The sequence below is a fragment of the Raphanus sativus genome, chromosome 4 (genome assembly GCF_000801105.2).
Source record: "Raphanus sativus cultivar WK10039 chromosome 4, ASM80110v3, whole genome shotgun sequence".
In the NCBI taxonomy this organism is placed as follows: Eukaryota; Viridiplantae; Streptophyta; class Magnoliopsida; order Brassicales; family Brassicaceae; genus Raphanus; species Raphanus sativus.
Genome location: NC_079514.1, coordinates 29660655 through 29686799, shown reverse-complemented (window position 1 = coordinate 29686799; position 26145 = coordinate 29660655). Strand labels below are relative to the sequence as shown.

The 26145-nt window shown below is 37.9% G+C and overlaps 7 protein-coding genes and 1 long non-coding RNA gene across 9 annotated transcripts; 3 read left to right on the top strand and 5 right to left on the bottom strand.

The window, feature by feature from the left end:
- Positions 1-2596: 2596 nt before the first annotated feature.
- Positions 2597-6709, bottom strand: LOC108850618 (uncharacterized). Its single transcript, XM_018624116.1, has one exon. It carries the CDS (start codon positions 6707-6709, stop codon positions 2597-2599), a length of 4113 nt encoding a protein of 1370 aa, XP_018479618.1.
- LOC108850617 (uncharacterized) lies at positions 6709-8124 on the bottom strand. The gene has a single exon (XM_018624115.1). The coding sequence runs from the start codon at positions 8122-8124 to the stop codon at positions 6709-6711; it is 1416 nt and encodes a 471-aa protein (XP_018479617.1).
- Positions 8125-12207: 4083 nt separating this feature from the next.
- On the bottom strand, positions 12208-13038 carry LOC130511854 (uncharacterized). The gene is made up of 2 exons (XR_008945365.1): positions 12896-13038; positions 12208-12789 (listed from the first exon to the last, which is right to left on the bottom strand). It is a non-coding gene; the product is annotated as an uncharacterized LOC130511854 (long non-coding RNA).
- On the top strand, positions 12385-13589 carry LOC108855915 (vegetative cell wall protein gp1). The gene is made up of 2 exons (XM_018629844.2): positions 12385-12520; positions 12605-13589. Exons 1-2 carry the CDS (start codon positions 12385-12387, stop codon positions 13468-13470), a joined length of 1002 nt encoding a protein of 333 aa, XP_018485346.2. The 3' UTR covers positions 13471-13589.
- A 3394-nt stretch (positions 13590-16983) lies between these two features.
- LOC108855427 (uncharacterized) lies at positions 16984-20666 on the bottom strand. Of its 2 annotated transcripts, XM_018629242.2 has the most exons (13): positions 20208-20666; positions 20027-20112; positions 19879-19958; positions 19749-19804; positions 19620-19668; positions 19340-19486; positions 19167-19262; positions 18922-19035; positions 18683-18813; positions 18336-18577; positions 17468-18256; positions 17292-17375; positions 16984-17206 (listed from the first exon to the last, which is right to left on the bottom strand). In XM_018629242.2, exons 1-12 carry the CDS (start codon positions 20522-20524, stop codon positions 17326-17328), a joined length of 2157 nt encoding a protein of 718 aa, XP_018484744.2. In that variant the 5' UTR covers positions 20525-20666; the 3' UTR covers positions 16984-17206; positions 17292-17325. The 2 variants fall into 2 exon arrangements, with proteins under 2 accessions (XP_018484744.2, XP_018484743.2); XM_018629241.2 differs by having other exon boundaries at positions 16984-17375.
- Positions 20667-21264: 598 nt separating this feature from the next.
- On the top strand, positions 21265-22059 carry LOC130511274 (uncharacterized). The gene is made up of 2 exons (XM_057008187.1): positions 21265-21954; positions 22030-22059. The coding sequence occupies exons 1-2, from the start codon at positions 21265-21267 to the stop codon at positions 22057-22059; spliced, it is 720 nt and encodes a 239-aa protein (XP_056864167.1).
- Positions 22060-22150: 91 nt separating this feature from the next.
- On the top strand, positions 22151-23844 carry LOC130511610 (uncharacterized protein At3g43530-like). The gene is made up of 3 exons (XM_057008832.1): positions 22151-22879; positions 22951-23112; positions 23222-23844. Exons 1-3 carry the CDS (start codon positions 22181-22183, stop codon positions 23708-23710), a joined length of 1350 nt encoding a protein of 449 aa, XP_056864812.1. The 5' UTR covers positions 22151-22180; the 3' UTR covers positions 23711-23844.
- Positions 23845-23965: 121 nt separating this feature from the next.
- Positions 23966-24694, bottom strand: LOC130511611 (uncharacterized). The gene is made up of 2 exons (XM_057008833.1): positions 24507-24694; positions 23966-24289 (listed from the first exon to the last, which is right to left on the bottom strand). Exons 1-2 carry the CDS (start codon positions 24684-24686, stop codon positions 24152-24154), a joined length of 318 nt encoding a protein of 105 aa, XP_056864813.1. The 5' UTR covers positions 24687-24694; the 3' UTR covers positions 23966-24151.
- Between the last annotated feature and the right edge of the window lie 1451 nt (positions 24695-26145).

Sequence of the window (26145 nt, the reverse complement as noted above, 5' to 3'; positions counted from 1 at the left end):
GTGAAATCTACCACGAAAAATCAAGGCACGAAACTGCTACAAGGGTATAAATATTAAAAATGCAAAAAACAAAGCCAAATGATGATAAAAACTTCTACTTTAGACATCGCTAAACACACAAAGATCCAATTTTTATAGTTGTACATCAACTGATTCATATAATTATTCTATCTTTACCTACAAAAAAGAGAAGTCAAGGCAGCAATTACGAAAAAGAAAGAAACAAACTGATCACCATGATTGAAAAAGAACATGAACAAACTTCAGAGTGAGAAGAAGGGTGAAGGAGAAAGCAAACTATGCGCTGAAACCGATTCTTTACACCAGTATTTCCTTACCCTTAAATCTCTAATTCAATCAGAGAGACCCTTTTTGACACATCTCCTAATTCAAAATTTGATTGTATGAAATTGGTGATTTTTTCGCGGGAAATTTCAAGAAGCAAACACATAAGAGAAGAGAAAATGATTTGTTATAAAAAAACAGTTTTTCAATTCATCAGCAGAGGGTGACTTTCCATGACAAATGCAAATGATGGCAAGCTTAGTTTATGATAATATTATTTTACTTTTTGCATGTGATTGTGTATAAAATTGAAAAACAAATTCGAAAAAACTAAATTAGGTTTATATTAAAGATACAACTATTAGTTATATGTTTCTTTGTTAAAAATAATGAAGTGACATAATGTTAGAAACTAAATTAGAACAAACTTTAAAAACATGATTTTATTTTTGATTTGTAATTTGATTTGTAAAATAATAGACAAATTTGACGTGATAAAAATATAAAATTAATTTACGGGCATAATTCGTTTCCGTCAACAAGGAGATGAGATAAGGATCTAGTTTATGTTTTTGGTTATTGATACTTGATTTGGTAAGGTTAATGTGGATAGGAGATTGGGATCCGGTTTATGTTTTTGGTTTTTAATTGACATTTGATTTGGTTAATTTGAAAGCCAATTTTCAAAAACAAAAACAAAATGATAAGAAAAAAAAATATTTTTAGTCAAAAGAAAAAACATATATCATATCAAATGTTCTGATTATATAATATAAAGTTCCGTTGGAAAATATTTATTAGATCCCATAAAAAATTAGAAATAAGAGTTCAAATATATACAAAACTTTCAAAGGTTAAACTATCACAAAAAAATACAAAAAAAAAATTCAACTATCACAAAAATGTTTACACAATGTAAAATAAAATAATTTCAAACTCAAAAAATATTCTTTATTATGCATACTATAAATATAAATATTCATAAATTCACAAAATATATAGTTTAGAATACAACATCCAACGAAATAATTGTATACAAAATATTTGAAAAATCAAAATTGTCCCGGGCGTAGTCCGGATTAACCCCTAGACTTTATATATAAAAGAAGCTTTTCATCCCTCCTGGGATGTCCACGTAAGGTGACAGGTCAGAAATTAGAGCGCTCCTTTGTTGACACGTATGAAACCATCGTTTCATTAAGTCGTGATTTTTCATGGGTTTTTCATTTGGACGTGATTTCTTTATCGGACCGAGATGAATCTCAGATCTTCGCCTCTCTTCCTATGCCTGTGCCGCCTGACGTCCGAGCTCCCTTTCTTGGATGAAACAGTTCCTGTAACTAAAGGCGTTGTGATTACTCCATCTTTAATCCCATTAATTCGTAAACCCACTATGAGAGCTTCGGTTGCGTTGTTTCGTTGGCGAGTTCGGTATAAATAGGTACATATCTCTCTTCAGCGGATCGCGATCTCCAAAATCTATCTGCTACTCATCTTTCTCATATTGTTCTCAGCGAACCGTATAGTGTTTATTGCTCTCTCCATCGCATCTGCTTTGGACCCGCTGCCTCTAGCCACAACGTCTTCCTTTTCATCCTCCGCCGTCATGGAAACTCACAAAACTAAGGTATGCATCGTCGGAAGCGGTCCAGCCGCACACACATCAGCCATTTACGCAGCCAGGGCTGAGCTCAAGCCTCTCCTTTTCGAAGGATCTCAAAGGACGAGACTGGTGTCAAGAATGATCTTTATGATTTCTTACAGGTTTGATTGATGTTTAATGAATGTTCTTGGCATTGTAATGGTTTTGAGGTCTAATTTTGGAATTTTGGTAGGCTTTTTTCAAAGGACATCCAAAATATGCAAATAACGATTTCTATATCACTGGTGAGTCTTATTCTGGCCATTACATCCCGACTTTGGCTTCACGAGTTCACAGTGGAAACAAGAATAACAAGTAATTATGATTATTCTATCTATTCTATTAATTCTGCAGTTTGCCATATTGATAAAAGTTGTGTCCACCTTTTAAATTTTATCTATACATACTTAATCTAACTGTCGGCTTCTATATAACCGTCCCCTCCTATTATAATATTTTACTAATTTCCGTTTGACTTTCGTGTACCATATTCCTTTTTTTTTAACTCTGAGAAATGTATGAAAAAAAGGAAACACAACCAAGAAGCCAAAGCTTCGAAACACAGATAGCAAACAAAGCGGAAAAACCCAAAGAAACAAACCAGGGTACAGGCCTAAAGCACTACCACCCCTACACCTTAGACGCCTTCAACCAGTCGAAAGACCATCTTCATTCTCGAGACCTCAAACCTTCCTCCACAAGTAAACTCCGTAGCCAAGAAGGACTCCCTTGTGCTACATAAGATTGAAATCTCTTTTTCTCTGTTACGCTCTGTACAATCTTAAAAGCCACCATATTTGCCTTTCCTGATACTGATTCCATTTCCCATTCACTAGTCCCGTTCAGAATCTCTTTAAGCTCCTCTCCGTATGCTCGCAACGCTGGACAAGACTTTGGCTTATTTACCGAGGCCACCAGATCCCTATCCTCCACATCAAATGGCACATTGTGTAGTTTATGAGAAATCATGCTCTCTACAGCCCATATAAGTCCCAAGCGTTTAGCCTCCAAGAGCGATGAGACACCATTAAAAGCTCTTCTACTATGTAAAACAGAGTCACCCGAACTTGTTCTAACAATCCAACCCATACCAGCCAAGTTCGTCTTCCTACACCACGAGATCCCTATATTACATTTCAGTCTGCCTCTTTCTGGAGCCCTCCACTTCGCATCAAACTTTTTACACTGATTCCGTCTAGCTTCTTCCGCCTTGGCTACACCCGTTAATTCAGTCCAGCGTGTAGCCTCCTCTCGACACTTTGCAACTGTATCTTCTGCTGCATATTCCTTCCCTTCAAATGCGAAGGCATTCTTATTTTTCCACAGCATCCATAGTATCCAAGGAAAAACCTGCCGAAATTCTTTTGGCACTCGAGGATCTTTCCCAATACTCAACAAGTAGCTAAAGTTTTCAAACAAAGAACTGTTCTCAAAACCCCGTTGTGGGAACGGGAACCCGGATGTCGCCCACACCAGTCTAGCTGCAGGGCAAGAAAACAGAGCGTGGTTTATGGATTCTCCATCGTCTCCACATCTTTGACACCGAGGATCAACCTTCATCCCTCTTGCGATGCACTCCTCAGAAACCGCAAGTGCATTAGACAAAGCTTTCCACATGAACACTTTTATTTTTGGAGTAGTGTTCACTGACCAAACTTGGCTTCGCACATCATTCAGAGATGGCTTACTCTGTGCCTCAACCCTTACAGCAGATTTATCAGTCGAGCAAGCTAACCAGTACCCTGACTTAACAGAGTATGCCCCCCATCTGTTGTGAACCCACTCGTAGGAATCTTCTTTTCCAAACGCAGGCTTCATCTTCATGATCAACTCAATATCGCTTGGGAAGAAAACCTCCTCCAACTTTCCTCGGTCCCAAGTTCTTGTATGAGTATCAATGAGGTCACACACCCTTAAATTTACATTGAAAAAGGTTTGTTTCCTCATTGGCGCTAAAGGTTCTTTATCAAAGAGCCATTTGTCAGTCCAAACCAAAGTGCTCTTACCAGACCCGACATTACTTCTTAGACCTTTCACCAACAGCTCTCTACCAAATAACATGCTCCTCCAAGCATATGATGGTCTGCTCCCAATCTTTGCGTCTAAGAAGTCACCAGTGGGATAGTATCTGCTCTTTATCACTCGTGCACACAGAGAGTTTGGGTCCATAAGAAGACGCCAACCCTGTTTGGCTAGCAGGGCCTGATTGAATTTTTCCAAATCCTTAAAACCCATGCCCCCATCTTTCTTATCAAGACACATCCTATCCCAAGAGACCCAATGCATCTTGTTTTTTCCATCTTGTGCATTCCACCAGAAGTTAGCCATTGCACTTGTAAGCATTTTGCAAGTAGTTTTCGGAAGTTTGAAAACGGACATTGCAAACACGGGCATGGCCATAGCAACAGACTTGAGTAGTACTTCCTTCCCCCCAGTAGACAAAAAGAAAGCATACCACCCCTGAAAACGAGCCGTCATCTTCTCGTGTATATACTGTAGCATAGCTACCTTAGAGCCACTGAAACACTCCGGTAAGCCCAAATATTTGCCAGTGCCTCCTTCATTTGTTATCCCAGATATCTCTTTGATCTTCACTTTCATTCCATCCTCCACCTTACTGCCAAAAGTAATGGCTGACTTTGTAAGGCTAATCATCTGACCAGAGACGAGCTCATACGCCTTGAGGATCCGGCAAACCACACCACACTCTTCCTCATTAGCTCTCAGCAACAGAAGAGAATCATCCGCAAAAAATAAGTGATGTATCGCAGGACCATCCTCAGAGAATCTAATCCCTGATATCTCACCTCTTCTCTCTGCTTCATTTAACTGATGTGATAAGCCTTCAGTGCATAGGTCAAAAAGGAAAGGAGACAGAGGGTCTCCTTGTCTCAAACCTCTACCTGGTAAGACCTTCCCTTGTTCCTCGCCATTGATGAGCACCGTGTATGAGACCGAGCATACACAAAACATGATCCACTCCCTGAATTTAGCGTGAAACCCCATCGCAATCATCAAACCTTCCAAGTAGTTCCACTCGATTCTATCATATGCCTTTGACATATCAGTTTTTATTGCCATAAACTCCTTTGATATCTTGTCATGCGTCCTCAGCCCATGTATCATCTCGTGGGCTATGATGATATTATCTGATATCAAGCGCTCAGGAACAAAAGCAGATTGGTTAGGCGAAACAATATGCTCCAAGAGAGGCTTGATCCTCGATACCAATATCTTAGCCACAATCTTGTATAGCACGGAACAGAGACTAATCGGTCTCAAGTCCACCATAGAGGTGGGGTTTGTGATTTTTGGAATCAAACATATCTGTGTGAAATTCCACTCCATTGGAAACACACCAGTATTGAAAAAAGCCTTAACTTCTTTCACAATCTCCACTCCTAAGATTCCCCAATACTCCTGAAAAAACAGTCCATTCATCCCATCACTGCCTGGAGCACTGGACGGTTTGATTGAGAAGACAGCCAATCTCACCTCCTCATCAGTGACCTCCCGTATCAGCTTACGGTTCATATTTTCTGACACCCTAGGCTCTAGACTAGCAAAGAAACCCATAATCTCATTCGACGCAGAAGAAGAGAAAAGCTTCTCAAAGTAGTCAGTGGCTATCTTCCCCATTTGAGGTAGCGAGCTCTGCTCTGTTCCTTCGTCATCAACAAGTTTGGATAGATGGTTCTGTTGACGACATGCCTTTACAGAGGCATGGAAGAAACTAGTATTGTTATCTCCCACCACTAACCACTTGTCTCTACTCTTCTGCACCCAGAAATCTTCCTCTTCTTTAAACGCTTTATTAATTTCAACGTTTAGCTCACCCACACGTTCCCAGCAAGGGGCTGTAGAAGACGTTTCCAGCTCCAGTTCATGTCTTAACTTCTTCATGTGTTCATTAGAGTTAAGATTATTGTCTCTCTTCCACTTGCCAAGAGACTTCCTAACAGCACCTATGCTGTCCACAATAGATAGGTTCCCAATCCCTCTGGCTCTGTTCCATGTTTCCCCTATCGTTTCTTCCACTCTGTTTTTGCCCACCATCCATTTGTCAAAACGAAAATCAGATCTTCTACTGTCCTGCTCACTCATCAGATTAACCATAACTGGTCTGTGATCCGACCCTAGCCTTTCCATGAACGTCTGAGTTGAGTTCTGGAAAACGTTCCTCCATTGCTTGTTACCGAAGCAACGATCAAGTTTACACTGGATATACTTCTTATATCTTACTCCTGCCCAAGGAAAACTATCACCGAACCCAGTTAGTTCCTTCATTTCGCAGACTTGGATCATTTGAGCGAAATCCAAAAAAGAATTAGCTCCTCTGTTCGGACCTCCAATCTTCTCACCATTGTGCAGGATTTCGTTAAAATCTCCCAACAAACCCCAACTCTCCTTCCTTCCAGCTCCCAGCCTCATTAACCTCTCCCATACCTTCTTCTTACCTTGCTGACTTGGCTCACCATAGACGAAGGTAACAAAGAAACACTGACCTCTGAACCTTACGCTCTTATCAGCAAATTTCACCTCCACACTGACTTCCCGCTTCCACATCAAAGCTAAGCCACCTGACAACCCAATAGGATCCACCACCATGACTCTATCGTAACCCAACACCACTTTCAAATCAACCACCTTATCTTTACTTTGCTTAGTTTCCATCAAGAACACAATCTCAGGGAAATAGATTTTACGTATCTCCTTGAGACGGGGAATTGTCGAGTCTTGAGACCGTCCCAAACCTCGACAATTCCAACTCAGAAGTCGCATTAAAGATTGGGCAGTCCCCCATTTGGGACCACCTCAGATTTTGACCTTCTTGCAACTCTTGTAAATTCTCCCGCCACAGCTTCAGCTCTTCTTTTAGCAGCCTGTTTGCCAACAGGAGGCCCATCATCCTTCCCCGTCGCATCCTCTCTCTCTGCATCAACTAGTCTCGGCTTAAACCTCCGCAAACGTTTTGGAGGCCTGTATCGTCTTCCTCCCTTTATTCTTGAAGTCCCGGAAGAGTTAGCCTCTGCATAACCAGAGCTAAAACCCGTTGAACATTCAAAGAATTCAGGAAGAAGTGGAGGATCGAAATCTTTGCCCTTTAAAGGATCAGATGCCACACCTCGCTGCTCCTTCTCCATCATAGGAGATTTAGCAACTCCTTCTGATCTCCTTGAGACAATCTGGTTCTCCACATTTTTCAGACCATACCCAAACACACGACCCTTTTCAAAATCCACATTGCTTGTCACCTTTGGCGGAGCCTCTAGCCGTAGAAAATCTCTCTGGCCAACCGGATCATTCTGAAGCTCCATAACAGAGTTCCGCACACGCTCTATCCTCACTCGCTTTTCACCACCTTCAGCCGCTAGTAGATATTCACGCATGTTTTGTAAGACCTCAGGGTTTATTATGCGTCTTCCTGTCATAGTATCAATCCCCACTTGTTCCTCGCTTAAAACTCCATACAGAGGGTCGTCCCTCGATATCACCATCTCTCTTCTTTGTTTCTCCTCCAGCACTCTTTTAGGCCTCTCAGAAGCTTGATCTTTCCTCTCCTGAATTAGCTGAGGGCACTTATCTTTATCGTGCGTTAACCGCTGGCAATGATGACATCTCTTTTGTATTCTCTCGAAGTCATATCTCAAAGTAACAGAGCCACCTTGAGGCAAATTGATTACTTTTGTTCTTCTGACCGGTCTCGAGACATCAAAAAATACACGAACTCTCACATAGTCCTGACTTTGAGCCTTACTTGGGTCAAAAGCAACCACATCCACATTCCCAACAAAACCACCAAAGGTTTCTATAGCCTTTGTTGTGTAGTGGTTCACTGGAATATTTCTGATCTGAACCCACACCAACAAATACTGCAAATAATCATCAGGAGGCTTTTCCACCCACCTATCAATCACGACACTCCATTCGTTAAAGGTCCACACACGCTTCCGCATCACCGCCTCGAGATCGTGTTCGTATTTGAACACAAACTGGAACATGGTAGGAGATAAAGCTACACCACGTACTCTATCGTATACTTGCCACTTCCTCGGCATATCTAATATCAGATCCTTCATCCTTTGACACTCCGGATTGAGAGTTCTCCCAATGATGCTAAGTTTGTTACTCTCCACCGCACTAAATTGTGGCAAGTCCGGCAAGTCAAAGGGCACTTCTTCTTCCTCCAGCGACATCGTCGCAAACACTTTGTTAAGATTCATGTTTTCTACACTGAGAAAACCCAAACTGTTCTTATTTTCTCACAAGAACCCTAAGGCGGCTGAGCGGAAGCCCTAGGATATTCAATGAGGAACACGTAAAAACCAAAGATTTCCACCCAAAAACAATAGATTTCCTGTTTTTGTGCTCACAAAATAAGGAAAAAATCCCACCAGAAGCCCTACTTTCCTTTAAACGACCAAGATATTCGAATAAGGAGAGAGAGAGAAAATCGCCCAAAAGAGGGAGCCAAGAAATGCCAAATATGTAATTCTTAAATAGGAAATTTTGACGTGTACCATATTCCTTTTTTAAATAATTTATTAATTAAACCCAAAAAGAGATCTGACTGAGTACATCGACACGGAAAATAAATTCCGGTGAGCCATAGATTCCGACGGTTCTAGGTTACAAGAATCAACAACAAGCACAAACAATCTAATCTAAAGGAGCAACAATTACGGAGGAGGGAAGAAAGCTTAGGAACAGCAAAGTTCCAACTCCGAAAGGACACTGGTGGTCCGAATTTCAGGTGGGTCGCGACTTCAGAGCTACCGGGTGTGCAAGTCCAGTGCTTCAACTGTCAACAGTTCACGGCCACTGACGTCGGATTTGAGATGAACCTAACTTCCGTAACCCTAATCTCCTCTAAACAGTCGCAGCGCCGCCATGGATCTTTCCGAATCGAAGAGGAAGAAATTGAGAGTGCTTCCTTAACCACGCTGAAACAAGTTAGATCCGTCTCGTGAGCAAGCAGAAATAAAAAGGGGGTGGGTGGGAGCACTCCGGAGGTCCGATGACGGTGCCGATGGTGGGAGACGCTCTACCCAAAACGAAGAGAAGAAGAAGAAGTTAAGAGAGAAAAGGTGAAAGCGCGTGGATGCCACTCAAAGGCCGACTTTCGTGTACATATATTTTGGTTAGTGGACATATATTTTCGTTTGATTAACTATAATGGCTCTTTTTTTAACAGCTATAATTGTTCCTTAAATACATATATTTTCGTTTGATTAACTACAATCACTCTTTCGTGTACAACAATTTGTTTAATTAATTTAATTAATCTGATTGATGCTATTACTATTCAAATTAAATATATCCTAGAAAAATGAAATATTCAGAAATATAATTGATTACAGCCTGAATTTTATAAAGATTATATTTTTAAAAAAATATATAAAACAAAAATATATTTGTCTTTTTAAGGGCGAATTTTAAATTTTGTTCAACTATTTGAAAAAATTGTTTTGCGGATACGGGTTATAAGTATTTTATTCAAGGTGAATGCGGGTTGGTAGATTTTGGATTGCGGGTACATGCCGACCCAAAAATTATTTAATAAATAAAAATAAAAAGAAAAATAAACACTTTTTAAAATTATGGTAATTTAAAAAACAATTTTAAAATTTTAAAATATATAATTTTTATTATAAATATCTTTTTATTTTTATAGTAATTAAATAAAATAATTATTTTAAATAAAGTTATAACCTGCGGATAACCGCAAAATAAAATGGGGCAGGTGCCGGTACAAATTATTTGTTTGCGGGTTGTGCGGATCATTTTTTTAACCGAAACAAAATTGAAACCCGCGGGTTGGAGATTTGACCGGCAACTCAACACTAACCGAGCATATACCTGATCAATTTTTAAATTGCTATTATTTAATAAAATATATTTTGATTAAGATTTACAAACAAATATGATTAGGAAAATACAAATATAACCACAAAAAGACACAAATATGAAAAATAAATTAAAACAAAAAATATACTCGCCCTTTAAAGGGCGGGTTAGAATCTAGTTTTTTCCTTAAACAGGTTACTGCATTAGATAACAACCTGACCTCCAAGTATTTCAAGTCAGATCCATCACTAAGCAATATAGGAGTACAATATTTTTATCCTTTTTTGTTTCAAATATTTAGTATACTAACTGACACATGTTATCTGTATTGAATATGCAGATTAAGGTTTTTTGTTCAGGACTTGCGGATTGAACTGTTTTGCGTTATTTAGGTCAGTACCAGTTCTTGAGTATGAGAGCCATAGTCTTTGATGTTTTTTTTTGGGACATATTTCTATTAACCGAAACTGAGAAAGAAAAAAAAACTCATAGAATCTTGTGGGAGAAACTGAAAACAGGTACATAAACATGCGTTAAGTCGGATAAGCATTCTAAAGGCCCTGAGAATCATGTTTTCGCAAGATTTTGCTTCGGCAAATGTGCATGCTGAGCTGAGCTAAAGGTGAAGTTAGTCTTATCTGAAGCACAACATTAGCCTATCTTATTAATTTGTTGATGACAGGTTAATGATGCTCACAAAGCTGTTGGAAAAGAAGCCGGTAACTATAAGTTTTTCGATAGAGCTTCACTAGCTCAAGCGCTTCTCCTCTTCATTACTATATGTGTTAAAGTTTAACAGGTTTAACTTGCAGTCAAAACTATTGACTAAATTGAGCACCCAACACATGGATGCATTCATCAACGGAGAATTGACACTAAGAGTTGGTTTTGCTAAAGATGAATTGTAATCAAGTTTGAGGAAACATTGCAGACATAAGAAGAGAAAATATCATAAATGTGAAATTACATGTTTCTGATATAGTGTGCAATTGGAAAATGAAGGAACTCAATTCTATAGAATCGTTGATTCTTTTTTTTTGGTCAAAGAGAATCAGTGATTCGATGAAATGTAATTACATTTAATATTATATTGTATAAAATCAAATTTCCCAAAAAGAAAACAGAAAATTGCTACTTTTTTTTTAACGCTGATTTATTATGATATTACAATTATTAGGAATATTACATAGACGATTCGACAAACCGACAATATCTGTTTTATAAAGATCTACGCCTAACTGCATCATCTGGCCGTCCTATGAAAATCCACGCCTGACCAGATTTACTTGCACCATATTGAAAATCTCTTGTAATCCTTCCTTCCATAACCTGGATAATTGCCTGTAAACCTTCTTTTTGCCATCTAATAAATCGTGTTCTCTCCGGGACTTGAAACCTGGAATTGAGATAATCTGCAATAAATTGCATAGTTTGAGTATCGAACCCCAAACCTGGGTGTAAAAGCTTTTAGACCTTAACCATTAAGCTAAGGTGCTTCCACAAAAAAAAAACTACAAGAAAATTGCTACTTTAGTACCCTCTCTGCACGAAGTTTCTTTATCTTTTCTTGAACACCCCCTGCTAAAACACCCTAATCAATGGTCGCCTCTGAGTTATTCTGAGGAGAAGATCAAAAGATAAAAACTACAAGAACACAGAATTGTGCAAACTTGACAGAAATGTATATGTGCCATAAAAAAAAGAATCACAAATAATAAGAAACAATACAAAATACAAATCTCACACGTTTTGGTACAGTCGAAACGGAATGGAGGCCGAAGTTGAGATAAGATATAGCATGAGAAAGACTCCTAACAAATAATTTTGTTTTTTTCAAAAAAAAAGAACAAATAATTTTGTTACTAAATAGGGTTCAACAAAAGATATGATAAGTTATAAAACATAACCAGTAAAATTATTTATTCTCATGAAAGAACATGATTTTAAATGATAATATATTTTATTTATTTATATATTTATATAATATTATAAGTGATTTAGCTTGGAGATAGACTAATTTATTATCATGAAAAAATAATGTGTAAAAGTGTTTTAAAATTTAAATATTTTGAAATAAATTTAGTATTATTTACTTGAAATTTATATTTCTATTATGTCAAATTGAAATATAAATAATACTAATATATATATATATATATATTACACTTTATGAATTATTTTTTACTAATTTTTCATTTTCTATAAAAAACAGAGTAACAAAGGTTACTATCATTTTATTTCAAACCAAGAATATTTATTAAAAATAACATATAATTTCAATATTATTTTTATTATTTGTTTGTTTGTAATATCATTTTCAATCTATACTGACTTTAGATAATTTATAAAAATAATATTTCTATAAAACAGTTTTTATTATAATTTTCCGTCCGTAAGGCGGGCCGATCTTAGTTATATTATAAACAAAAGGATAAAAGCCAAAATTTTGTTTTCTAGTTTAATGTCTTCAAAGAAACTCAATTATACAAAAAGGCGATTCACGAGACAGAAAAGAACAAAAGAGTTTTCAGAAAAACCTTATGTTTCTGTCTCTCCTATATCAATAACAAACAAAAACCTCTTTCAACTTTAGAAAACAAAGCTCCAAGATGTCTTCTCTTCTCTTCCTCATCTGCATTGCTTTAACCATAACATTCAATAACCATACTTCAAAGGCAGCAAATACAGCTGTAAGCTTCAGAGACACTGTCCCTTGCAGGAAAAGTAACCTCTTCTCAGTCTCAGGTATCATAAACACATATTGTATTATTAAGAAACTTCTCTTCTCTGTTCTGAAAAGTTTGTCTTCTTCTGTATGGCTGTGTGCAGATTCCTATGGTGATCTTGAATGCAGATTCAGACAAGTGAAACCTAGTTTCAAACAGAAGACAAGAGGTCGTTATCGCAAAGAATCCCATGTTTTATGTCTTGGAATCAAAAGGTGTTCAAGAAACGGGAAGAATCAGATATTCGTGGCTGTAAAGAAGCATCCAGGGAGGAAGTCTAGTCGGAATCTGAAACAAATTAGAAAACAAAGTCAGGTTCACTTCCAACACAAGAAGCAACAATCATCAAGATACAAAAAGCAAAATATAGGAGACAAGAAGTTCTTTTTCCCACCTCCATGGTTTCTTCCTCCAAACCCATTTACACCCCCACCTTCGTTTTTTCCACCAAACCCATTTGCGCCACCACCATCGATTTTTCCACCAAACCCATTTCAGCCACCGCCTCCTTCAATATTCCCTCCACTCCCATTTCAACCTCCTCCTGCTCCACCTCCATCAATATTCCCTCCATTATTTCCTCAGCCGCCTCCTGCTCCTCCTCCGTCTATATTCCCTCCAATATTTCCTCAGCCTCCGCCTTCTCCTCCTCCATCTTTCTTCCCTCCCAACCCGTTTCAGCCTCGTCCTCCACAGCCTCCTCCCACTCCTCCTCCATCGTTCTTCCCTCCAATATTTCCTCCCCCTCCTGCTGCTCCACCGCCCTCTCCTCCATCATTTTTCCCTCCAAACCCATTTCCTCCGCTGCCGCCTATATTTCCAGGTCTAAATCCACCACCACCTCCTCCTCCTCCTCCTCCACCTCCTCCGTCAATTTTTCCATTTCCTCCATTCCCTTTCCTTCCACCACCACGCAACCCTGGCCCTCCTCCTGCTTTATCTTCTTCAGCAAACAAACAACCTACTTAAGCGGACAAGACTATCATATATATATATAAAACCAAGCTTTTTATTTGAGCAATGCACTGTGTTGTATATGGCATTTATGTGTTTATACAAGGGTAAGGAATAAAGATATATTTTCTACTTTTCTTTTTAAAACGTTACAAACCTACCTCATAAGCAACATCACTAGCAGAATACTCATAATTTGTTCGTTTCTGACGGTTTAAGTGCACATAACTTAAATTAATGCTCCACTTATAGACTAGTGTTAGTATCTTGTACAAAAGTTAAACCAAAACTAGTGGGAGCTTTAATCAAATATCTCCATCTGAATGTCCTCCAACTCTTCATTTCCAGACCTTCTAATAAGTCAGTCGCAGGTAGAATCTTAAATTTACATATATACCCAAAAGCATCACAACCTACCTAAGTCACTCGCTCGTGTACTTCCTAATGAAACAATAGTACAATTCCAAAGATATAATTAGGAAAAGCCGATTCACTCTTGATAGCAGATATCTCAAAAAAAACAACACATAGAACTCCTTGCACAACCGAGAAGATCGCCCGGCATAAACCAGGGTAAGCGGAGAAGAATCTCACATCTAATAATAATACATGGTCGCAAACGAAGTCGATCTCATACTTGGGCTCATCCTGTATCCAGAGGCACACCCTCAGAAAAAATCACTTTCTAAATAAAAATAGACATGATCATCCAAAAAGGAAGGTAAACCGGAAGAAGAAAATTTGGGGAAAAGAAAAGACTAATAGGAAGAAATAAAAAGTAAAAATGTATAAATAAGAAGGAATGTCAAGACATAAGTATAAACTAAATCTTAACCCGCCCAACTGAGCGGGTCTTTATTTTTATGAAATATATAAAATCTTGAAAAATAAAAGATTAATGGGTACAATCTAAACTATCTATCTTATTAAAACAGAAGCATTCTGTTGGATCTAACATTTATTTTGTAAGTTTTTAAATTAAATACATCTTTATACTTTATAGTTAAACCTACATTAAATCACTAATATTCCTTTCTTTATACTACTATCCATGTTTCCAAACAATATACTTATTTCTTTATACTACTATCAATGTTTCCAAACAATATATTTTACATACTACTTTCCAAACAATACAATAATTAATTTTAGTTATTTTATATCCATCATTTTCTCTTTAAAATGTTATAGAAACGTCATAATTTCATAAATTACAAAATAATGAACTTTAAAATTTGGATTATAAGATTAATTATGAAACTATTCAATTTCAATCAAATTAGATTACATATCGGTCATCCATCAGTTCAATCGGTTAGTCTCGGGTTTTAGTGACTTTTTAATATGAATATTTTAGAAAACTAAATTGAATTGTTAGATCTCCGGATTAACCGGTATAATCACAATCAGGTTGAATTTAAAAACACTGATTTAAATACAAAAATATTTTAAATACACAATCTTTAAAAGTTAACAAAATATTTGTTAAGTTATTAGTGAAATTTTTCATCGTAAAATATTCCGCGCTTCCAAAGCGCGGATCAAGATCTAGTTTAAGTTTATTGTGATAAATAATATTAGAGGCTGATTCGTACGTCCACATGGATATTGGGCTGGTTTTTGTTTTTGTTTTTTATGATATATATATATATATATATATATATAAACATTTCAGAACTTTAAATTGGTTGAACGAAATTGTATTGACTTTGTATTTAGTAATTGTACCACCAGAAGCAACAACCTTGAAGTGTTTAACGAATCTCCATTCACCAATTGAGAGATTTAATTTCAGGCGAAATATCAGATTTGTTTTACAACTTGCGTGTATTTTGCCACCCTAAACACACGAAATTAACTATGATCAAAATTTTACGAACAGATAAAACATATCTTGACAATTTAGTAAGGTGATGACTTACTATTTCATCAGCAAGAACACATTCAAGAGTTTCCCCTCCAAAACTTGTGTTCGATGTCCATCAATGGAGTAGCTTCACGTGCACTCTCCAAGCATCTTTATGTGGTTTCACTTTGTGAACGTCGACATAATTTTGATTTTTTCCATTGTTTTCTTTTTGTGAAGTCTGAATGTATGTGTAGAAAAGAAGCGTAAGAGGTGTATATATAAGGCGAGCAAGGTTGTTTTGGAAAATGATTTTATTAAGATTAAATGCTAAGATTTCGTACGATTTAAACAATAATACAGTATAACCTCTTTAAATTAATAATCGATAGATTAATATCTCTATAAATTAATATAATTTCATAATTCCAAATTGAATTTTTGATTCAATTAATATCTCGATAAATTAATAATCTCTATAAATTAATAAAAAAAAAAAATTTTGGTGTAGTCCCAACATTATTAATTTATAGAGGTTTCACTGTATATGTGAGCATATTTAAAAATAATTATGAACAATAAAGATATGGCAATTTAGTAGTTATATAACCTTTATTCTAATTCGTGGGATCAAGTTTGAGATCTTGATTTAAATGAAGAGATACCACGTCAAATCTTTCTAAAAATTTTGAACAAATATATAAATTAGTTAAAAATTGCTAGATTTAAATTTATGTGAAAATATTTAGGAATAATTAATGGTAACTGAGTTGCTATTAATCTCTATTCTATTTTCGTGGAGATCAAGTGTTGGACTTTGTTTAAATGAGAAGATTCCCACGCTAAATCTTCCAAAGTTTTAGGAATAAATATGTATATACCTTTTTTGATAAATAATTATGATGAATTTACAGTATTTACAAACTTAGAAAACTAACATTTAACGATTTCAGTTTTACTACTTTTGTTTATTGTTTAAACTATGTATTTCGGCTCTGTATCGTGTTATAAAAGCGTTTGTGACCCTTAAACACTGTAGTAACAATTTTACAAATATTTATACTTTTGTAATTTAATAATTCTTTACTTAATAGTGTTTCACTCTTAAGTACACATAATAACTCATGAGGTGAATCACTTTTATAGTTATACTGTATTTTTAAAATTATATATCAAAAAGTGTTTAAAATATACGAAAACAGAAAATATCATACAAATTATATATTTATATAAATAAATTACATTTTGTTTTTTATTTATTCAAAAATCCCTTCAAAAGAAACTATAACTAATTTTATAATTTTTTTTAACAAATTAATAACAATCATACAAAACCCAAAAATAATGTTAATTGTACTTTGGGCCATAATAATCTATGATTCAAATTAAGCCCAATATTATTTTTCTTAATATACTACTATCAATTTATCCAAACAACATTATATTTTTCTACTACTATCTATGTTTTCAAACAAAAGCTTAAAATACTTCTACTTTAATAAGATAGATAAGAAGGAATGTCAAGACATAAGTGTTGGGTTAAGAACTTAAGTTCCTAATGTGAAGTTCAAGACCCGCCATTACATCAAAATCTTTAGAAGGGTGTAGCATCCACTTTATGTAAAATATATCTAGCTATCTTTTCATTCATATCTGCTTCATTATTTGCAAAGCTAGAGGCATTAATGTTAACTAATCCCTTAATTTCTTTTCATATTTTGCAGTGTTCTATTATGGAAAGCATACCTAGTTTACATCATTAATTTTCAGCTTGAAATCAAATAAAACATTATGCACTGGAATCGTATGTTGTTTCTTTTGGTAGAGAAGTGGGCTACGGTTTTAGTTGAAGCTTAATTTAGCTAAGGGAAGAAAGCCACCAAAGAAGCACTTCACACTTTCAACCTACAGCATGAAACAAAGCGAATGTGACCAATAAAAGTGCAAACTTGACATTTTTAAAGCCACAGTTATGACCCTCCCTTGATACCATGGTTTGCTCTTGGGGGCGACTAACATGCCGATTAATATCCCAAACGATCATTCAGAGATGTCCGTCCATCACCAGATTGTCCTGCACATTTCACGTTACACAGCTCACTCATCAGCACTATCACCATTTTCTAAAACTGAATACGATTCAAAATGCATAGTATACTGATTTACCTTTGGGAGGTACCCATGCTGAATCATAATCTGTGGTTTCATCCAGATATTCTGGTTTATCAGGACCAAGTACTACTTTTTTATCCGTCTTCTTTTTCTTTCTACTACGGCCACTTCCTTGCTTACTTTCTTCCTTTTTACTGATTCCTTCGTCTTCTTCGTTTATACCATGTCCTACAGAATGTTTCAACAAGAGAGCAACTGCGTCTTGTGCCATGACCTCTGCTTGCTTTTCCTTTTCCTTTTCCTTTGACTTTTCATCCTCTTCTTTGCTCTTGTCTTCTTGCTTCCGTTTTCTTATTATCAATCCTGTTGCACCTTCGATCATTGTCTTTCTATCCTTATAGTTAACAAACCCATCACCATCATCTATGCTACCAGTAGTAGCAGCAGCAGCTGCTGCAATCTCAGGTTTCTTCTCTTCAACTGTGTCTTTGTTTGCAGAGGAACCGAGCCATTGGGGTTTTGTTGGAACAAACACAGTGGTCTTTTTCTCTTCCGCTGTTTCACTTGCTGTCGTTTCAACTTCAGGCTTACTGGTCGATTCCTCTACATCTTTGGCCACCTCTTTCTCTCTATTCTCATCAGCACCAGCTGGTTTTAAAGGTAGGTTCTTCTTTTCCACAGGAGGCATTTCAGATTTCTCCATTTTTGGTTCTTGCGACTTCAACTCCCTTTTCTTAACCTCTTCTCCGTTAGGATCAGCAACCTTTAGAAGGTACAAAATCCTATCCAATTCTGACTGAAGAGTAGACAACTCTTGCTGGATCTGAGCAGTTTTATCTTGCACTGACGAGAATAAAAGGTTTATTAGTATCATTCACAAAATGTTCCTGAATAAAAGGATAAAATGGAACTTTAGAGTTACCAAGTGTTGAAGAAAGCCCTGTCATGTATGCATCAAGGGAGTCTCCCGAAGTAGCCTCTGGGACAGTCTCTGTCTCCATCTTATTCTTCTCTGCCGAAAGCTGTTCATTCTTTTCTTCTATTTCTTTCAAAACTTTGTCTCGCTTTTCTAGAAGAGAGTCAACAGTTTCCACAGTTTGGCTTTCGCTGCCTTTCTGTGTTGATGGTTTCTTCTTGGTCCGATCATAGAAGTCATCTTCATCACTGAAAAGTAGGAACACAACATCCCCTGTGAGAATCAGTAAACAACAGACACCAGCTATACTTTTACACGAAGATGCAGATACAGAGGTTGAAAACTTGAAGTACCTTGAGAAGTCATCCTCATCTTCTACAGTTCCTTTCTTCTTACCGTTAGGTTTTTTCCCTGTTTTTGCACCCAAACTTTCTCGGATGCTGTCATTCAGTGTCTCCTCCAAGGTCTCAAGCTCTTCGAGAAGCTATTATAAAGAAAGGGACGGGAGCCAAACAAATAATTATGCAACTAAAAATCGAAGACTCTCATGATGAATTAGCTACCACTACATATTAACAAGACTAAAGGTTACCTCGGCTGTTCTCTGGTCATTCCTGGCGATCTGTGTTTGTTGTCCTTGTGTTAATCCACCCTGAGGAATGTCTTTAGCTCGAATAGCAGCTATTTCTTTCTTCATATGGCCAATCTACACATGAGTAAAGTTCCATACAAAGATGAGGTAAAGTGGGAGTAATCTATCAATTAATAAAATATATCTAATTGTATTTCTAAGTGAAGATGAGTTGAAACTTGAAATACTGGGAATAAAAAACTAACCTTCTCTAACCGTTTCAATACTTTCTCCTTAGTTTTTTCTTGTTTTGGTGTGAGTTCTCCCGTATACGTTTGCCACGTGATTTCTTCAACATCCTCCTTCATATCCAAACAGTAGAAACACACAAATTCAGTCAGAATTCAGAATCACTAACAGATGCGATAACCATGATTACCTCTTCTTCTTCGATAGCATCTTCCCCCATGCCCCATGAAACACCATCAGCCATGGATGCTTGTTGTCTAGCACGCCGAAGTGAAGCTTCCCGTTCTGACATCTCCCGTCTCAGCTTTGCCTCTCTCATTAATTGCAAGTCTTTCTCCTAAAAACCAATACCAAAAGCAGATCAAAAGGACATCGAAGGAAGGCAAAAAACAACAGTCTCTCCAATGGAATGAAGTTTAAAACCTAAAGAATCAACAATTAAACTCTGTAGAGTGGAATGTTTGACTTACTGGTGGCATTAACTCTGAAGGTCCTTGGAAAATGTACAGACGGGTCGAACTGCATATGAAATAAAAGAGCGATCTCAGCAAAACACCGACAAGATAATCATCATAAACTTCACAAGAAAAATAGATCACCAGCCAAATCGAATAACATCACCAACATTCAAGTCCACATAAACCCTTTTGTCAACCTGTAACAACCACAAACACATTATTAGAACAATACCACAAGTAAGTTAAAGGCACAACTTAATTAAAACCACACCTTATTCTTGTTAATTAACGTTCCATGAGTGCTTCCAAGATCGAAGAGATACGCAACTCCACTTCTCTTGTACTGAATAACTGACAAATCATCACAGAAACAGAATGAAAAAAACGCCATAACCCAAATCAAAAGCTTTAACACTCACCTGCATGAAACCGTGAAACAGAAGGGTGCTCAAGAGAAAAATCACAGAGTACGTCACGTCCAAACATGTAAGCTCCTTTCTCACACCTGCAAAGACCGAAACCAAAAAAAGATTCAGATTCAACAAAAGGAGGCAGCACGAGGCGAAATCAAAAAACTAGATTCAAAGAGAGGTTACTTACACGTCTAAACGGTCGACAATGGCGCCTTCCTTGAGGACTTCAAGCTGAAACCGATGGCAAGGAGGTCCACTCCACTCTGGGATAGTGTACGGGACGGGGCTCTGCTTCGCGGATCGAGCACGGGGTGGATTATTCGAATCTTCCGTGGAATCTTCGGTGGGATTGGGGTTTGCTACTTCGGTTGGGTTAGGGTTTCTGGGAGGGGGAGGTTTCATCGAGGAGGAGACTTCCGTTGCTGCCTCGCTCTGTGAAGCCGATTTGGTGTTCGGTTCGGGCACGGGATCACGGGTTGGGTTTCGCGGCAGGGGAGGATTCATCGCCGATGATTGTAGATGAGACGAGGATTCAGAAAATTGGAAGGAAGAGAGATCAGTGAGGCGGCAAGTGTGATTTGGCTCGGCTCGGGTTGAGGTTCGAGTACGGATCCGGGTTTGGATTCGAGTGTGGACTCTTTAACTCTGGTTTATCAAAGTTAAGGCCTTATAGGAGGGACCTGGGCTGGAAATTCTAATCAGCAACATGAGGCATCTCCTGTAGCCCCTAAATGTCAAAAGGCAATCTCTGATAGACACTCATATAAACATAAAGATAAACACTTATTTAAAAAATCGGAAATGGTGGAAATGACATAAAAACCGTGGGATAGTTAAAGTATTTACAAGTGTTACCAGGGTATAACCCATCCGCCCGGACCCGACCCGGATTTATGGTCAATTGAATTGAACCGAATCGTCTAACCATCTAACCCATCCCTCGAAACCAAACCAATCCCTCGAAACCAAACCCAGTCCTCGAAACCGAACCAATCCCTGGAAAACCAAACCAAATCTGTCGGTTTTCAATAACTCAATTTAATTAAACCTCAATTCCTCAATTTAACTCTCTTCTCTCCATTTTTCCTCCTTTCACTCCACTCAAACCCTAATTCGAATTTGTACTCACTCGAGTTTTGCGAATTTCGACTCCTCACTCTTTCAGCCTCCAATTCCTCTACGTACCCAAAATCAACGGTGAGAACGAACGGAGAGAGAGAAGAATTCAGAGGAAATCGAGTGCGATGGTGGTTGAAACGAGAGGAGGTAAGAGGAAGGATAATCCAACGAAGGAAGAGGCTCGAAGAGTGAAGTTTGCGAAGGAGAAGGAGACGAGTCAGACGACGGCGGCGGAGGCCTCCGATAACATCGAGAAGACGACGGAGATGGCGGAGACTGCGGAGAAGACGAGTGAGGACTCGAGGGAGACTACGGCGGGAGGAACGAAGCCGACTGAGCCGACTGCTCCGACGACAGTTGTTGGTGGCCCATCTCCTCCAGCTCCTCCAGCTCCTCCAGCAACTCCGGCGATTGGAACTCATTCTGGAGATGATGAGATTGAAGGTTCTGAAGAAGGAAATGAAGACGGAGAAGATTCTGAAGAAGAGAATGGAGATGGAGATGGAGCTGCAGAAGGAAAGGATGGTGAGAATGGAGGTTCCGAAGATGAAGCTTCTGAAAATGAAGCTTCTGAAAATGAAGCTTCTGAAAAAGAAGCTTCTGAAAATGAAGCTTCTGAAAATGAAGCTTGTGAAGATGAAATGGATGATGATAATGGAGGTTCTGAAAAAGAAAATGGAGAAGGAGAAGAAGAGTTAGCAGATGGAGATAGAGAAGCCTCTAGAGAAGCAAACGAGGATGAGAATGAGAATCCACCAGAGAACGAGAATGAGAATCCACCAGAGAACCAGAATGAGAATCCACCAGAACCCGAGGTAAGAAATTATCACTTAGGTAGGAGTCTCCTTAGGTAGGGGAACTTGGATATAACTGTTTGGATATAACTGTAGGGGAACTTGGATATCACTGTTTGGATATAACTGTAGGGGAACTTGGATATAACTTGTAGGAAAATTTTAGTATAACTTGGATATAAAACTTTGGTATAACTTGCAGGGTTTGAATGGAAATGTGAGACTCGATATAGTCAAACCGACGAGCATGTTCTTCAAGCCCAGCGAGTACAGCAAGAAAATAAAGCTTGGCACAAGGTGTATGATAGCTAGCGCGATTAAGACGCTAAAAGATCTGAGACCTAAGCTGTCTAACGCGGAGTGGAGCTGGTTCACGGAGCATCCCCAATTCAAACACATTTTCCACATGAAGACGGAGAATAACCATAGGGTACAGGGGATGTGGATGTTGTTGTTGCGTACTGCTGGTAGCGAGAGGCAGAGAGAGAGGTGGTTTATAGTGAATGGGGTTGCTATCCGTTACGGGCTGAGGGAGCATGGTTTGATATCTGGCCTATTCTGTCACAACTATCCTCTCGGCTACAAACAGCTTGGTGGGACGAGGTTTGTTGATCGTCATTTCAAGGAAGGAGAATCTAGAAGGTTAGAGGATGTTAAGAAGAAGCTGGTGAACATGGGACCCCACAAAGACAGACTGAAGATGGCGGTTCTATTCTTCTTAGCTTCGGTTGTTTGTGCGCAAACCAAGGCTGGACACAAGGCTAATGATGTTTTGGAGGTGTTCCAGAGAGCAGTGGACGATCTTGACTACTGCAAGTCCTTTCCGTGGGGGAGATTGTCATATGATTACATGCTGAAAGAGATATCTCACACAATGGAGCATTTTGGAGGAGTGGTGAAAGAGAAAACATTATGGCCGCTTCCAGGATTTTGTGTTCCATTAGAGGTATGCAAAATCCCATTAAACCAGTTAGTGGTTATTGTTGTGAACTGATGCATTTTTTTTATGTGTAACAGCTTCTTGCATTCGAGGCAATTCCCAAGCTAGGAGTTGCGTTCAGAGAGCCTGTTGATGGAGCTTCTCCCAACTGTCCGAGGATGTGTAAGAGCTCATTCAAAAGAAATGGATCCACAGGGGTGTCACTTGCTGTGATAAACAAGGAACTGGGTAACACAACTGTAAGTCTTCCTGTGAACTAAAGTATTCCTGTGAAACTGTGGTAGAACTAAGGTAGTACTAGAAACCGAACTATGGAATAAGTTTTGAAAATAATTATGTTTGTGGCAGGTTATTGACAGCATCATCCCCACCAGAACTCCACAAGAAGAAAGACTGTTGGATGAGATTTTGGAAGATGAAGACGACGTTGATCAATCCGATATAGCTGTGGACAGTTGGGAGAAGTGTCTGGATGCAGGTGAAAAGATATTTTTTAAAGACATGTTCGACGAAGATGTAGCTGGGCGTTCAAAACAGCCAGAACCGATTGAAGATGCAGCAGGGGATGGAGTACAGATAGGTGAGCAGTCGGTTCAAGTGGGAGATGTTATGACGTTGGTGACGTTGGTGAAAAAGACAATGAAACTGTTGAAGACAGTTGACAAGAAGGTGGACCAGTTGGATGGGAGACTGGACCAGTTGGATGGGAGATTGGCCCCTATTGAGGAGTTTGTCAAGGAAGCACAAGGCAAAGAAGCAGAGGTAGATGAAGCAGAAGCACACGGGAAAGATAAAAGCCAGAAACGCAAGAGGTCTGTGGGTAAAGGCAAGAAGTGAAGCTATGTTTATCTAGTTTGTTGTGGATTTAGATCTTTGGATGTTTATCTAGTTTGTCTTTGTGGATTTAGAACTTTAACTATGTTATGACTATCTTGTTATGACTATTTTGCTCCTTTAATTTTGTTATGTGTTGACCATGAGAGTTAAAGTGAGAGCTACAAATTGTAGGTATTAGCTTAAAATGATTGGACAGAATACAAACTTTTTTAAAATTAACATGAGATAACATGAGATGAGATTCAAGACATGAGATAAGGGTTCTAACATTAGATAAGATTCAAGACTAGCTTCGAATATAACATAAGTTTTGACAGAGACACTTATACAAGTCTTAACAAACAAAGACTTGTATTAACCGAAATTATTGGAAATAGATAGGGAAATACAAAGTTTTTTAGCAAATCCATAAACTGAGTACTTAGAGTTGAGAGCATCGTCTCATGGAGGGGAGGTGGAGGTAATAAGCCTCTTAAGCTTAGCAATCTCTTCAGCCATATTATTGACCTCCATCCTTAGTTGCCTCACTTCATCCTCAAGACCAAAAGTCCATGGCTGACGAAAGTGCATCCCATCATCCTGCACAGTTTCACCCAGAGTAAACCTCAGTTTCACCGAGTATGACTAAACACAGTTTCACCCAGAGTAAACCTCAGTTTCACCGAGTATGACTAAACACAGTTTCACCCAAAGTAAATCTCAGTTTCACGGAGTATGACTAAACACAGTTTCTACCAGAGTATAACACAGTTTCACCCAGTATGATTAACACAGTTTCTACAAAGAAGAAGATTACCTCATAATTCTTGCAGGTGAAGTACCTACTTCCAGGCAAGGTATCGAAATCGTGGCGATACTTCGGATTTGGAGACACATCTGTCTTGATTTCACCACCACATGGGCAACGGGTAGGAATTCCATATTGGGCATCGCAAATGTAGCCTAACATGTCGTAGTGTTTCTTCAGCTTCTTCATCTCCTTCGCCTCTTCATAAGGATGAGTCATTGTCAAATCGTGAGAGAGAAAGATAATGGATTTTGGAGAGATGAGAGGAAAGATAATGGATTTTGGAGAGATGAGAGGAAAGATAATGGATTTTGGAGAGGTGAGAGGAGAGAGTAGAGAGAGAGAGTGGTTGGGAAAAGTAGACAGAGCACAGTTGACGAGACAAGAGAGAGAGTCACGAGAAAGGAAAAGGAAGGAAAATAGCAGAGGGAATCTATCTTTGACCGAAATAATTGAAATTTTCGTTTTGGCGCGAGTAAAAAAAAATATTTTCCCCCCAAACATATTTGCTCATAGTTTTACTGAAGTTTCAAGTGTTACCAAATGTCTTCATAGTTCTATTTTTCGTGATTTATACATTTGTAAGTTTTACGTATAATTTAAATTTGTGAATAAAGTTTTACTTGTCATTTTTACTCATTACCATGTAACCATAACTGATAAGTGCAATAATATTGTTAAAATGACCAGAATTATAGATTACTACTTTATAAGGTCCTCTTTATTAAGAAAGTGATCTTGGAAAGACTATATAATGCATAAGAGAAAATGTGATGTCGATGAATCCTGCTAGTTAATATTTGTTATTTTGCACCAGTCTTGTCGATGAATGTGATGTTGATGAATTAGTCAAGTGATCGTGCTTGTTCATTAACAATTACGTGTGTTGGATTAGAGGGGATTATGTCAAGTTAATATCAGTTATCTACTAACTTAGTAACACCTAGTTTTACTAGTTTTCCGTGGTTTTCCAATAAATAGCTGAAAGTTTCAAAACAGAGAAACATAAAGTAAAAGCAACATACCAAGTTCAAAATACAAAAAGCAACATACCAAGTTCAAAATACAAAAAGCAACATATCAAGTTCAACATACCAAAAGCAACAACATATCAAAGGCAACATACCAAAAGTTCTAGTTCGGTTCACTTGGATTGTTTGGTTCACTTGGATTATTAGTACGCATTCCAAACAACAGCCAACTAAACCCGAAATTTGTCCTCGGTCGCCTTACATTTTGTGTCCTTTTACGCCGTTCTCCAACTGATGGATTCCTATTAACCTTTTTCCTTCCCTTCCTCGTTAGCTTTTTTGGAGGTATGATCTGGAGCAGTTTGATGTGATCTGGTACATTATATTCAGACTTATCCGGCACAGAATAAATGGTCCTGTAATAAGCCATTGCCCAAAGTTCTGTCCAGTAATACTGTGAGCTCAACTGATGATACTCTATGTTGACCTCACGTCGACGACCATGAACAGCAGGAACCTCAAGGAAATCTAAGTAAGCAGCAAGTCCATGAAGACAAGGATACTTTTCATAATCATATACCTTACAGCTACATGTCTTCGCTATCAAGTTCACCAAATAAACCTTCCCATCGTCAGTGTCGGTTACCTCGTACTCAAGATCATAACTATTCAGCTCA